General features: G+C 54.0%; 2 protein-coding genes across 2 annotated transcripts in view; one reads left to right on the top strand and one right to left on the bottom strand.

Moving 5' to 3' along the window:
* nphs1 (NPHS1 adhesion molecule, nephrin) overlaps positions 1–444 on the bottom strand; it is a 23,733-nt gene extending 23,289 nt beyond the window's left edge. Inside the window, exon 1 of the mRNA XM_056602822.1 lies at positions 417–444. Within this exon, the coding sequence (XP_056458797.1) occupies positions 417–444 (28 nt within the window). The remainder of the gene's footprint in view (positions 1–416) is intronic.
* Positions 445–1,627: 1,183 nt separating this feature from the next.
* Positions 1,628–14,037, top strand: kirrel3l (kirre like nephrin family adhesion molecule 3, like). Its single transcript, XM_056602823.1, has 13 exons — positions 1,628–1,640; positions 2,638–2,795; positions 6,080–6,230; positions 6,677–6,782; positions 7,172–7,320; positions 7,741–7,868; positions 9,216–9,342; positions 9,679–9,779; positions 10,926–11,124; positions 12,251–12,358; positions 12,571–12,680; positions 12,813–12,902; positions 13,428–14,037. Exons 1-13 carry the CDS (start codon positions 1,628–1,630, stop codon positions 13,920–13,922), a joined length of 1,935 nt encoding a protein of 644 aa, XP_056458798.1. The 3' UTR covers positions 13,923–14,037.
* Positions 14,038–14,662: the final 625 nt, after the last annotated feature.

Here is a 14,662-nt window from a genome sequence, read left to right on the forward strand (position 1 = left end):
CGTGCTAGGTAATGCACGCACACGCGCACACACACACACACACACACACACACACACAAACACAAAAACATGCATACACAGGCAAAAACACACACACACACACACAAAAACATGCATACACAGGCACAAACACACACACGCACACAAAGACATGCATACACACACAGGCACACACACGCACACAAACACACACGAACGCACGCACACACACACACACACACACACACATGAACACGCACACACGGAAACAAGCGCTCACACGCACACACACACACATGAACACACACACTCGCTTACACATACACATGTGCACGTGCACTCGCACACACACACACAAACACACACGCACGCACGTACGCACGCACACTCATATAAAACATGTGATCGACAGCAGGGATAAAACACGCTCCACAAACCTGCCACTATGACCGAATGTTTCTGCATTTCTGAAACGATAAATTACTAATAAATCGAAGTGAGGCCGTACATGCTGTAACTCTTGCCCTGGAGACATGCAGAGTATGCGTATGTACTGTAGGCGTACAGTATAGTGTACGTCTGTAGTATACAGGCATAGTGTACTGCTGTTGTGTTACTGCACTGGATGGAAGCAGATGGTTCAAGAGGAGACATCTCCTGCTTGCTTTAACCGGGAAGACAGGTGTGAGAGAGGATATGTGGAGTAGGAGATGTGGAGTAGGACTGTTAAACAGGAGAGGTGAGACTTTAGATGTGAGAAAGGAGATGTGAGACTTTGGTTGTGGGACAGGAGATGTGAGTCAGGAGCCGTGAGAAAGGAGATGTGAGACTTTAGGTGTGAAACAGGAAAAGTGATGCAGGAGTTGTGAGACAGGAGATGTGAGGCTTTTGGTGTGAGACCATAGAGTTGAAGTAGGAGGGTTGAAACGCTGCAGCAACAGCCACAAATTATTTCCGCAGTCGTTTAAAAGTCAAGGTTTGCACACTTTGCACATTTTTCTGTGCGCCATGGAAATTGTCAAACAGAAGGCGACTTTTACATTAACGTGATGTGAGTGATCTACATATTCGCTTAGACGTCGGGGTGGGAGGTGATGGAGAGCGGGAGTGGAGGGTGACGGTAGCGGCGGAGGGGTGGAGGCGGAGAGCAGGTCTTGTGGGGATCAGAGTTGGAGAGGCACTGCTGGCACCTAGTGGCGGGTAGTGGAATGACACCACATGGCTCTTGGGGCGTCCGGTGAATTTCCTTTTGCTTGTTAACCAGAAATCAGAATCTGAGTAAAGGATGGGATAAGAGACTCTGAGGTCTGACAGGACAGAGCTTAAAATTATGTCCACCTCTGGGCATATTTAATAGTATCTGCCTGTTAGCTTAAACAGTATCCGCTTGTTAGCTTGTTAGCTTGCTTAATGAGAGAGCCTGCCTGAGACTAAAAAGGGTAATGGGTGTGTGACGCTTAGACAAGTGACGTCAAAGTTTAAGCTCTGATATCATGTAACAATTATAATATTATACATCATAATAAAATGAAAATATTATAAAAAATATATAGTAATGTTGTTATACTTTTAATAATATAAAGGTATTTTAAGAAGGTGTATCTAATTAAAGAGGTTCATTAGCGATAGCAGCAAAGCGTAGTGCAGCATGCTCATCAACGGTAACGACAACAACACCGCGGTGTCCCTCGCACGGTGGACCGCTCAAACCCCGTCGCCACATCTGCCAGGCAGGAGCAGAATGAATCAGGCACAGTGCTCCCAAACAGACAGACAGACAGACAGCAGGAGGGCGATGGGCTCGAATGAGCTCTGTAACAAGGTGGCTTGTTGTATATTGTTATTGTCTGAGTCTGTGTGTGGGTGTGGGTGCCTGCGTGTGTGCCTGTGCGTGTGCGTGTGTGTGTGTGTGTGTGTGTGTGTGTGTGTGTGTGTGCGTGTGTAAATCAACATGGCCGGATGAGACCAAAGCAATCCAGCAGTGAAAGGAGCGAGCGCTGGGAGGGCAGTCAGGGGAATCGGTCTGGAAATTAAAATCACCGAGCGCTCGGATTCCATTAGCGGCGCGCGGCGCAGCGGAAGGACCTCTGACAATTCAGATACACGGAGAAATTGGTTTGGTGGAGGGAGCGGGAAAGGCCAGTCCGAGCCCCCGTGTTTACGCCTCGCCTTATTGGTCGGCAGCCGGGACGCCTTCATCGGCATGGGGGCGCGGGGGGGATGGGGGGGGGGAGGGCAGTCGGGGGGGACCGTGTGCAAAACCATGCAAATAAACTAACAAATAAGCAATGAAATGAAACATCAGCCGCACCAGTAAGGGAGTAAATAGAGTAATAATGTCGGGGTCCCAGGGAAGCAAATGGAATAGGTTCGAGGTGCCGTGTGTTCCTTCACAGTAAACTGCCTCCTGCTCCTTTTACCACTCTCTAACATCTTGTTGCACAAACAGAACAAAAAAGAGGGGCTGGAATATTGTTTTTCTTCCTCCCTTCTGCTGATGCTGAGGCGACGAGCTAACTCAATACGGCTCTGCCATGGGGAGGACGCCTTCTCTTCCTGGCCCAGGGCCAGACTCCCCCCCCCCCCCTCCCCCTCCCCCTCCCCCACCCCCTCCCCTCTCCGTGGTGCTAATGTCTGTTTGTCTGTTTTGGGGCGTAGTTCCTCCCGGAGACCCCGTGGTGGACGGGGGTCCCGTGGTGCGGCTGAAGGCCCACGCGCCCCACAACCTCACCTGCAGAGCGTCTGGAGCCAAGCCGGCGGCGGAGATCACCTGGTACCGCGACGGAGAGGTCATGGAGAGCGCCATCTACTCTAAGGTAGGAGGAGGGGACACGCACGACTAGTGCACGCACACACATGCATCAGACCAATGAACGCGCACACACATACACACACACTTACCCCAAAACACACACATACAGACCTATACACACACACACACACATGCACATACACATCCATATGCATCAGACTAATGCACACACACTAACACACCTAACCATACACACACACACATATGTACACACATACCCATACTCAGCCTCCAAGCAAAGATAAAACGCACACAAACACACACATACCCATACGCACCCTCCATGCACACACACACACACACACACACACACACACACTCATGCAGAGCCCTACAGCAGCAGCAAGACTAAATACCAGGCTCAACTATTACATGAGCTCAGTTTCACTCTGAGGGTATGGTTATCTTTCTCTATCCCTCTCTCTCCATCGTTCTCCCTCTCTCTCCCTCTCTCCATCTCTCTCTCGCTCTATATCAATTTAAATTCAATTCAATCCAGGATGGCTTTATTGGCATGGGAAACATAGATTTACATTACACGTTTACATTGCCAAAGCAAGTGTGAAATGAAAACAAAACTGGAGCATACCCTTTGATATGCCGCTATACTGTACTATATTCCATCCCTCTGTAGCTCTCCTTTCCTCCTCCGTCTCAGTATCCGTCTATCCCGTCTATTTCCCCGTTCCTCCTGTTATTTGCCACCACCATAGTTTCCTTTGTTCCTCTCGTGATTCGCTGGGGTTCTCTCACTCACTACCTTTCTCCGCAGTCTCCCCTCCCCTCCCCTCCCCTCCCCTCCCTCACTCCTCTCCCTCCTCTCCCTCCTCTCCCTCCTCTCCCCCCCCCCGTGCCCAAAACCGTTTCCTCACCACCAACCAACCCGCCAACAAGACCGCCTCCTCCCCCTCTCCCTCCCTCCCACCCCGCTCTCGCTCGCTCTCGTCTCACTAGCAGCCGCCCTCCCACCCTCCTCCCCTTACCTCCCCCCCCCCCCCCCCCCCCCGAGCCCCACACAGGCTCTCTCTGCTGTGGGGGGGCTGTGGGGGGGGGGGGGCTGCGCTGGGGCCGCCACAGCAGCATAAGTGGAGCAGGGCAGAGCTCCACCGGGGCGAGAGCTCCCGCACGGGCGGAGGCGCGCGGCACAGCGGGGGGGGGGGGGGGGGGGGGGGGCAGCGGAGCGTGAGCCAGCCGGGAAAGTGTCACATTTGTCACGGTCCCTGACCACGCTAAGCGCCGCTAAACGCCGCGTTTAAAAGGAGCGCTGCAGTGAGGAGAGGGGGAGGGATGGGGGGGGGGGGGGCGGGGGGGGGGAGAGGAGAGGAGGAGGGAGCAGGAGGAGATGTAGGTGGAGGAGGAGGTGGTGATGGAGGAGGGAGGGGAGGTGGAGAGTAGGAGAAGGAGGAGAGTAGTAGGAAGGAAGTGGAGGTGGGAGGAGGAGGTGGTAGAGGGAGGAGGTGGAGGAGGGAGGAGATTAGGAGGCAGGAGAAGGAAGTAGGAGGGAGGAGGAGGCGGAGATGGAGGAGGAGGGAGGAAAGTAGGAGGGAGGAAGAGTAGGTGGGAGGAGAAGGAAAGCAGGAGGGAGGAAGAGGAGGAGGAGGTGGTGGTAGAGGAAATTGGGAACGAAGAACACTTGCAAGATCCCAGTGTGAGCAGAAAAGGGGAAGCTTTTAAGTAGAAACATCAATAGTGCCACATTATGTGTGTGTGTCTGTGTGTGTGTATCTGTGTCTTAGACTGTGTGTGGGTGTGTGTGTTTGTGCGTGGGGGGGGGGGGTGGAGGGGGGTTAAAGTGCTTGGCCAAGGCCAGCCTGGTGACAGGGAGTGATGCGGTTCGATCCGGAGCATAAAGATGCTTTTTGTGTGTTTGGCTGAGGAAGTGAAGCCTGCTGCATTGATTTGGTCATCCGGGGAATGGACTCAGCCTGCCCCCCTGCTCCCCCCTGCCCTCCACTCCCCCCCCCCCGCCCCCTCCTCCCCCATCCCCGCTCTCTCTACTCCCCAATTCCTCCACCACCATCAATGTACCAGCCAGAAACACAGACACACACATGGATTGCTGCAATGTCCATGCTCCTACGAGTTTTGGATGTATTTTGTGTGTGTGTGTGTGTGTGTGTGTGTGTGTGTGTGTGTGTGTGTGTGTGTGTGTGTGTGTGTGTGTGTGTGTGCGTAAGTTGAATGTGTGTGTGTGTGTGTGTGCGTGCATGTGTCTGCGCACACATCTGTGTATATGTGCGCCTGCATGCGTGTGTGACAGTTGCGTGACAGATAAAAGCGGCGGACCATATCTTAAGGATAGACGCCTTTTTGTCACTTAGGCCTATTGATTCCTGCGGGCAGTAAATAGATTTAAAAGATGATGGCAAACAGGGATCGCTGACGGAGCGAGCGGCCCCATAAAATACCTGATTTAACCGCCAACCAACTGGATGGCGATTTATACGCCTCACACGCGAGGAACATAAGAGCGGCGGCGTCACGGGAGAGACACTCCGGGACGAGGTTATCACCCGTCGCAGCCTCTCTGCCGCGTGGCGCGGGATTAAAGCGCCCCTCCGTCGCCACCGTGCATGGGGCTGTTCCAGTTCCGCAGGATCGCTCCGCCGCTTTGAATGAATACGACACCTATAGCCCTGACGAAATGCTACCTCGGGCAAACATCAAGCTACTGCTAGCACCGGCGGCACTCCCAACCCTGACTAACTAGGTGTGGTTATCTCTAGAGAACATCAACTCTGGCTTACTGTGGGCTGTTTGCCCCCGCAAACATCATGCCCCGGCTTACTGTAAATGGTTACCTTTGACAAACATCTCCATCCCTGACCTATTGTTGCCGGTTAACGCCAACAAACATCTAACACTGACATATTCTCAGCGGTTATTTCCAACAATCATCAAACCCTGACATATTGCGGGCTTTTGCCTCCAACAAACATCTAACCCTGAACTATTGTTGGCGGTTCACTCAAAAACGAACATCTGTTGTTGCGATTAACTCAAACAAACATCTAACACTGACCTATTCTCAGCTCTTACCTCCAACACACATCTAACCCTGACCTCTGGTGTTCAGTTAACTCCAACAAACATCTAACCCTGACCTATTCTCAGCTCTTACCACCAACACACATCTAACCCTGACCTCTGGTGTTCAGTTAACTCCAACACACATCTAAACCTGACCTCTGGTGTTCAGTTAACTCCAACACACATCTAACCCTGACCTGTGGTGTTCAGTTAACTCTGCCAATCATCTAACCCTGACCAATGTATTTCGTCCACCAGACGCTGATGGAGGACAAGAAGCGGGAGCTGGCCGTCAGCATGCTGCCCATGGTCCCCGAGGACCGCGACTCGGGCCGGACCTACACCTGCCGGGTCCTGAACCCGGCCGCGCCCGCCGGCCGCCAGACCTCCGTCACCATCAACGTCCAGCGTGAGTACCTCCACCCGAAGAAGACAACCCCGAAATGTAGAGGGTAATCCATAGTACGGCAAAGAGCGCCTGCATATGAATGGACCATTACATATAGAGTCCCACCAGGTAGACCCCGCTAACCACATTTACATTTTAATTGTAAAAAAAAAAAAAAAGACAAGTTCTATCACTGCGTTCATTATTCTCAGGACAGAGCGGTTCAGAAAGTGAAGGGCAGCAAATGAAGCAGCGAGCCGCCACACACCGTAACACAGCGAGAACAGTACAGCGGTATATTATCGGTATTAGAACAGCTCCGGTTGAACGGCTTCACAGGAGCCCCGTCAGGAATAGTAAAGGGCTGGCGCCGCCGTCTCCTCGGCGACCCGTGAGACACGGCGGTGAGCCGTTCCCCCTACGCCGCACTCATTTCCCCCCCCCGCCGCGTGTTTCTCTGTGCGCAGACCCCCCGTCGGTGACGCTGTCCGTCCAGCCCCAGACGGTCACAGAAGGCTCCAAGGTCCTCTTCATCTGCTCCGCCTCAGCCAATCCGGAGATCACTGGATACAGGTAGGCACCCGGCCAGCCTTCCGACCCCGCTTCCAATTAATCTTCTTCAGCTCACCCGTGCCCACGCAGTCACACCACCGCCCGCATAAACTCAATGAACCTCAGTACTTAAGCATTGAAATTGTGAATTCATTGAGTAGACTTCTAGCAGTTTGGGAACTGAAAACATCTACCCCTGATTTATTGTCGCCGGTTTACTCCAAAAAACATCTAACCCTTACTAAATGTGGGATGTCGCCTCCGACAAACATCTAACCCTGAACTATTGTCGCCGGGTTAGACTCCAGAGAACATCTAACCCTGAAAGGGTGTTCACGGAGATCGGTCTGTAAGTGTCCTTGCATCGATCCGGCCCGGCATGTGCTAACACGATGACTCCCCGTTGACAGGTGGTCCAAAGGAGGGGTGCCCATCGCGGAGGCCAACGGAGACAGCCTGGAGGTGACGGTGGACTACTCGTACTTCACGGACCCCGTGTCCTGCGAGGTGTCCAACTCGGTGGGCAGCACCAACGTCAGCACCCTGGTGGATGTACAATGTAAGCTTATTAGAAGTTTATACGAGGTTCCACACCTTCATGGCTCACTCGCTCACCAGTATCCGCAAATGACTCAAGACTCACTTGCTCATTGTTTACCCAGACTCTGCATGGCCTTACCTCCAAACCTCCCGACACCCCTCTTATGCACTTACTTAGCATTGTGTAGCATCTTATCCTAGCTACCTTTGTTGGATACGGGGAAGGGGTTAACCAAGCGATTGTTACTGCATCATAACCATACAGACAGTGATATATTCTTTCTCCTTCTTCTGACAAATGTACTCATTGTAAGTCGCCGTGGATAAAAGCGTCTGCGAAACGCCCTGAATGTAAATGTAAATGTCATGTTGTATTGCTATCACGGGTGAATGTTTCAGTGGGTGCACGAGTCATGATGATGTTTCTCCCGCTTTCCAGTCGGCCCCAGGCTGCTATCGGAGCCCAAGCCCATGGCGGTGGACACGGGCATGGACGCGGCTTTCACCTGCGCCTGGACCGGGAACCCCCCCCTGACTCTGGCATGGACCAAACAGGGCTCCGGCGTGGTAAGAAAACTTCTCTCTCGGAAAACACGTCAACACCACGACGTCCCTACACGCAGCCTGAATCCATCACACCTCCTCTTCACACCAGCCTCCCTCACACAGAAGCCTCACGCCTCACCGCTCAACAGAGTCCCCCAGGAATATGTTGTCTACCACTGGCCACTTTCGACCCTGCCGGAGTCGCACGGTTTCAGCAGTAGTGTCTGATAGTCGGGCACAGCACGCCGGAGACGAACAGCAGCGCTAATACAGTCTGTCAGTCAGCAGGCCAGCCAATCAATCAACATATCATTTCAGCTGAGACTAAGACTCTGAGTAGCAATTATGGTTCCCGTGCCTCCCCGTTCCTCCACAGCGGCACTTGTTTCTTGTCAAGCATCACAAAGCCCCTCGCATGAACTCTCGTATCCCTTTCCTTAAGCCAATTTAACGGGAAGGCACCGACGTGTGGTTTTCCAAACCTTTTACGCAAAAAATAATCGGGGTAAAAGTATTCAGCCTTTTTGCAGCGTGTTTAAAAAATGAAGGGGAATCTCCCGGGATTTTCCTCTCCTGGCTGCTAATCGGATTTCTCCGGCCATTTTGTAAAAAAAAAAAAAACACGTGGGAGCCGTAAAGAGTAGGACAGTGTAAGCGATGATGTCATCTCTAGAAAACCTTTCAGGCCAGCCTGCACCCACTCTGCCCGTTTCCTAATCCGACGCACTATGAGTAATGGATTAATCGGGTTACTCCAAGAGTGTGTTGAAATAAATAACCAAGATGAAGATGGAGGAGTAGGCAGAGGAGGAGGGTGGTGTGTGTGTGTGTGTGTGTGTGTGTTTGTGACAATGTGTGTGTCCATGTGTGTGTGTGCGTGTGTGTTCTTGCGTGCATGTGTGGTCGCATGCGTCCGCCTATGTGTGCGTGCGTGCGTCTATGCATGGGCGTGTGAGCGCGGGTGTGTGTGGGTGTGGAGGGTGGAGTAAATGGATTAATCACAGCTTGATGGAAGGGCCGGATCAATGGGTGGATGAGCGTGCGGCGGGCCCCAGCGCTGAGCTCCCGGGCTCCCAGGCCCACGCGCGCCACAAACACAGGCGTCCGTCCCCTCTGTTTAATTACAACATCTCCCCGGCGCGGGGGGGGGGGGGGGGGGGGGGGGGTCAGGGCGCTGACGCCGTGATTAAATCTCCCTGCAATGAGATTACAGCCGAGCCACCGGCGGCGGCGGCGGCGGCGGTCGTCAGGGCCGGCCCACCTCTGGGCCGCCGGCGCCGTCGCCACCGCCGCCGCGGTCCAACGGAGACCACCGTCTGATGGTCCCCGTGCCGCCCGTTAACGCCGGCTCCGTCTCCGTCTCCTCAGGTGCTGAGCAACGGGAACACGCTGCAGCTGAAGGCCGTCACCCAGGAGGACGCCGGCACCTACACCTGCAAGGCCATCGTGCCGCGCATCGGCGTGGCCGAGAGGGACGTGACGCTGACCGTCAACGGTGAGACACGGCCCCGCGTCCGCCGCCATGACCACTCCCTGCTCAGTGGAGTGTGTGTGTGTGTGTATGTGTGTGTGTCTTCCTGCTCAGTGGAGTGTGTGTCTGTGTGTCTTCCTGCTTGGTAGAGTCTGTTTGTTTGTGTGTGCTCGATGGAGTGTGTGTGTGTGGTGTGTGTGTGTGTGTGTGTCTTCCTGCTCGATGGGGTGTTAGTGTGTGTGTGTGTGTGCTTGTGTGTCTTCCTGCTTAGTAGATTGTGCATATGTTTGTTCCTGCTCGGTGCAGACGCACAAAGAGGCGGTTTTCTCATCGCTGCGTTCTCCTCCCGCCTCCCTCCAGGTCCGCCCATCATCACGGCCGACGCCACCCAGCACGCCGCCAAACACGCCAAGGGCAAGCTGGAGTGTGTGGTGGGGAGCAGCCCGCCACCCGACAAGATAGTACGTCAGACGCTCGTCTCTCTCTCTCTCTCTCTCTCTCTCTCTCTCTCTCTCTCTCTCTCTCTCTCTCTCTCTCTCTCTCTCTCTCTCTCTCTCTCTCTCTCTCTCTCTCTCTCTCTCTCTCTCTCTCTCTCTCTCCTCCCCCACACCTAACCCATCCACCTCTAACACTAAGAAACAGATGCAGGCGCACATGCATTAACACAACTCCCTCTCACACAGACTCACACACACATACACTCACACACCTACCTACACGAAGCTACTCCAGGGAGGCAAGGGAAGGAGGTGTGGGGGGAGGGGGGGTGTTCAATTAGAGGTCCATCAGGCATCAGTCAGCTGACCCGGTGAACCGCAGAGCGCAGGCGGAGCGGCGAGTGGATAATGAGGGTCTGAGGAGGAGTGAGACACAGGTGGCATGCTGGAGATGAGCCTCTCACTGCAGCACTGTCTCTACTCTCCCCAGCCTCACACTGTAGCTCTGTCTCTAGTCTCCCCCGCCTCATGCTGTAGCTCAGCCTCTACTGTCCACAGCCTCACACTGTAGCTCTGTCTCTACTCTCCCCAGCCTCACACTGTAGCTCTGTCTCTAGTCTCCCCAGCCTCTCACTGCAGCACTGTCTCTACTCTCCCCAGTCTCATACCGTAGCTCTGTGTCTAGCCTCCCCAGGCTCACACTGCAGTACTGTCTCTAGTCTCCCCCGCCTCATGCTGCAGTCCTGTCTCTAGTCTCCCCCGCCTCATGCTGCAGTACTGTCTCTAGCCCCCCCAGCCTCACACTGCAGTACTGTCTCTAGCCCCCCCAGGCTCACACTGCAGTCCTGTCTCTAGCCCCCCCAGCCTCACACTGCAGTACTGTCTCTAGCCTCCCCAGGCTCTAGGCTCCACTGCCTCACCTTGTAGCCCTGCCTCTGCTCTCAAAGCTTTGATAGAGCCTGGGAGCTTAGTCCACCCAGGGCGAGGAGAGGTAGAGAGAGGCCAGAACCAGGGAGAGAGCGAGAGAGAGAGAACCACCGAGAACAAAAGACCTGTGTTCAATCAGAAGCCAGCCAGAGCACAGAAAAGCTTTGCTCTTTCATTTTTGCGCTTAGGGATAAAAAAGCGAGCACATCTTTATGGTCTCCCCTTCTCCTCCTCTATCTCCAGGTGTGGACGTTTGGAGATGTCAGCCTGTCCTCCGGGACCTCCGGCAGGTTCTCCGTGCAGACGGTGAGCAGCGGCCAGGGGGTCATCTCGTCCCTGGTCATCTCCGAGACGCTGGCGCAGGACTTCCAGCTGAGATACAACTGCACCGCCTGGAACCGGTTCGGCACCGGCACCGCCATGGTCTCCCTGAAAGAGCAAGGTACATAACTGACAGGCCATGCTTATATATATATATATATATATATATATATACAAAAAAATATATTAAAAAATATAAATAAAAAATATGTACGTAAATATATATGTATATTTATATATATAAACAAAATCTAAATCTAAATAAAGAAAGAAAGAAAGAAATATATATATATATATATATATATATATATATATATATATATATTTACACACACACACACATTTATTTATCCCCTATCTCAGCCCTTGTTGTGAAGGGTAGCAGCCCTTGTTGAAAGCAAAGCAACCCTTTTCTGCTTATCTTAATTATACTCCCCTAATCGATATAATTTAATCAGCAGATGGTCCTTTTAATGAATATGTTGGCCCCCATAGCAGAGCCATCGATTAGAGACTAAAGTCAATTAGAGGAGGCTACAGGTGTGAGCGGCCGGGCGGTGGGTCTGTCTCCCTGTCTGGCAACTCGGCACGATGGATGCTGCATCTCACTGCAAAGCCTTTAAGCACGTGAAAGTAAAACGACCATACAGCGCTCCTCCGACTGCTACTCCCCCCCACCGCTCAGCCTCCCTTTGTTCTAAGAGACACTTAAAAATAAGGTCCTCGCGAGTCATTTACATCAACGCAGCCTAGGCCCGTCTCCTGAGGAACGTGCTGCATCTCCTGCAATCTCTAATTAGATTACCGTCTATTGCTTCATTGCGTGTCAGGCCTTGTTAGCCTTTCATTCAGAGAGATTAGGGACAATAGGCAGCGCTGCGCGACACCAGTCCTCAGCCCGCCAGCGGCTCACTGCACACGGCTTCATATAGGAGGCAGCAGAGGGCTGGATGAATGGATCCGTTTCCATTTCCTTTGCACTGTGAGATCCCCGATGCTGACACCTATTCTCTCTTCTCCCCGCTTTCTTCTCTCCGATTTCACCCACACCCACACGGCTGTCCTCCGTCGCCCTCATCATAAACCTCTCTCTCTCTCTCTCTCTCTCTCTCGCTCACGCTCTCTCCCATGCTCGCTCTCCGTCTCGCGCTCTCTCTCTCTCTCTCTCTCTCTCTCTCTCTGTCTGTCTCGCGCTCTCTCTCTCTCTCTCTTTCGCTCTCTCGCTCTCTCTCTCTCCCTCGATGCAGAAGCCCTGCCCATGTTGATCATCGTGGGGGCAGCGGTGGGCGGGGGCTGCGTGCTGCTGATCTGCGGCATCACGCTGGTGTCTCTCTGCTGCCGGCACACGGGCAAAGGTGAGCTCAACGGTTAGTATGGGGGGCGCCCGCCGGCCGGGGGGGGGGACCAGGCTTCCAAACCTCTCAGATGAAACCCGCTTTCATCCACGATTTGGAAAACTGTGTTTTGCACAATCATAAAAATACATTCATATACGCAATTTCGAAAAATTGCATTCCGACATTTACGGCAGAGATGTTGACTGCTATGTTGTTTCCTTACCCCGCAGGCAAGAAGTGCACCCGCCTCTCCAAGAGCGACATCAGGGTGCAGATCGTCCACAGCGACCACAACGCGACGCGGGGCGGCGACGACGAGGAGGACGTGAAGGAGCCCATGGTGGGTGCCCCTCTCTCTGCTCTCCTAGAGCCGCTCCCCAGAGTCCTGCAGCACAGGCTTCGTCCTGACGATCAGTAGTTGTCTTGAGTTCACCCTTGTGATTCTTGGTTGTTGTCGTCTCTCCCCCCTCAGGCCCCAAACAGCAGTGAGTCTCCCGGGACGTCCCGGACGGAGCACAGTGACCTGTTGGAGGAGGACGAGGACGAGCGGTCCGACATCAAGGTAAACACTGAGCCACGCCCCAGACACACCTCTGCTAACGACGACCACTGCTAAGGACTTAGCAGGCATGTCCTCAACTGAAACGTCACACAGTTACGTCTTCAGCTGTCACGTTTTCAACTGAAAGGCTACCGCGACGACACAGTCATGTCTTCGACTGTGACATTGCCATACCCACATAGTCACGTCTTCCGCATTGACGTTACCAGGCCAACATAGAAAAGTCAGCGTTACCGTGACAACACCTTCATGTCTTCGACTGTGACGTTGGCCCGCCAACATAGTCATGTCTTCGGCTGTCTCGTTTTCAACTGAAACGTTACCGCGACGACAGTCATGCCTTCGACTGTGACGTCCACGCACACTGTGGGGGCCACGCCCGCACAGTGACACGACTTCGGCATTGACGTTACCAGGCCAACATAGTAAAGTCTCTGACTGTGACGTTGCCACGCCGACACAGTCATGTCTCCGGCTGTGACGTCACCGTGCCAACGCAGTGTTCTGTGCGCCCCCTCTCCGCAGGACCCCACCAACGGCTACTACAACGTCCGCGCCCACGAGGACCGCCACGTGCGCAGCAGCGGCTTCTCAGAGTATGTGCCTAACGCCCGGCCCGTGTACACCCCCTCGCAGCTCCCGTCCTCCAGCCCGCTGTACGGCCAGCCGGCGGGCAGCCAGACCCGCGTCTACGACTTCAACCACCGCTACGCCACCACCACCGGGACGCGCTCCACCTACGAGCAGCAGCAGGCCGCCCAGCAGCAGGCCGCCACGCCCGCCGGCGTCTACTCGGCCGAGCCGGGCTACGGCGGCTCCGCCTACCTGCCCACCACCTGCGGCCGCGCCTTCACCAGCTACGTGAAGCCCGCCTCCTACGAGAAGGTGGACGCCTACGACCAATCGGATCAGGCCAGCAAGGTATCGGGCTCCTCCCGCTTCTCCTACGCCTCCTCGCAAGTGTCCTCCCAGCAGTCGGACTACGGCCGTCCCTCACAACGCATGCAGACGCACGTCTGAGGGGACAGACAGAGAGACGGGTCTGAGACACAGGAGAGAGAGAGAGAGAGAGAGAGCAGCACACCGCACCATTCTGTCTCGAGAGCCATTGTTTTGGCCGAGACAACCCCCCCCCCCCCCCCCCCCCCCCTTCACTTGCCTGCTCCCTCCGGGTTGTTTCAACTCTGAGGGGTGGGGGGGGGGGGGGTGGTTGTGTGGTTTTTCATCCTCCATTTTGTTTCTCGTCACTGGGATCTACGGGTCGTGGTGCCGGTAGACTGCTGATGGGGGGGTGAACTTAAGACTTGTGTTTTTTCCACTCGAACTCTGAACTGAGCAAAGTTAACGTAACACGACTACCTTACGCTGTGGAGCGGAGATATTCTGGGCATGGAAGGGGCGTGTGAAACACGCACACAGTGCCGCGCCCGTGGATGTTTACTTTCTGGCAAAACGCGAGGAGAAATCGATAACATCACCTGTAAAAGGACGTTGAGAGAAGATGAAAAATTGCCAAACGTATCTGTGGAAAAAAAAACAAGATATTGATGTCCGTCATTTGGTGTTTGTTGGCATGCGGAAGGAATTCTAAGCACATTTTCTGTGTCTATCCATCAACAAAAAGACTGAGCTGCACAGTGGCAGACATGAGTCGTCCTGCACAACAGGCTAGCTCTCCTGATGGACGGGCTACACGCCACACGCTACCTCCGATAGCGTGGGAAGTCTGATCACCAGTCGAATCCCTTTGGCCCGAGCAG

The sequence above is a fragment of the Gadus chalcogrammus genome, chromosome 11 (genome assembly GCF_026213295.1).
Source record: "Gadus chalcogrammus isolate NIFS_2021 chromosome 11, NIFS_Gcha_1.0, whole genome shotgun sequence".
NCBI classification, from domain to species: Eukaryota; Metazoa; Chordata; class Actinopteri; order Gadiformes; family Gadidae; genus Gadus; species Gadus chalcogrammus.

Coding starts and splice junctions, on each gene's coding strand:
- kirrel3l (XM_056602823.1), top strand. Junction 9,343..9,678: donor CGTGACGCTGACCGTCAACG/GTGAGACACGGC, acceptor GCCTCCCTCCAG/GTCCGCCCATCATCACGGCC. Junction 12,681..12,812: donor AGGACGTGAAGGAGCCCATG/GTGGGTGCCCCT, acceptor CTCCCCCCTCAG/GCCCCAAACAGCAGTGAGTC.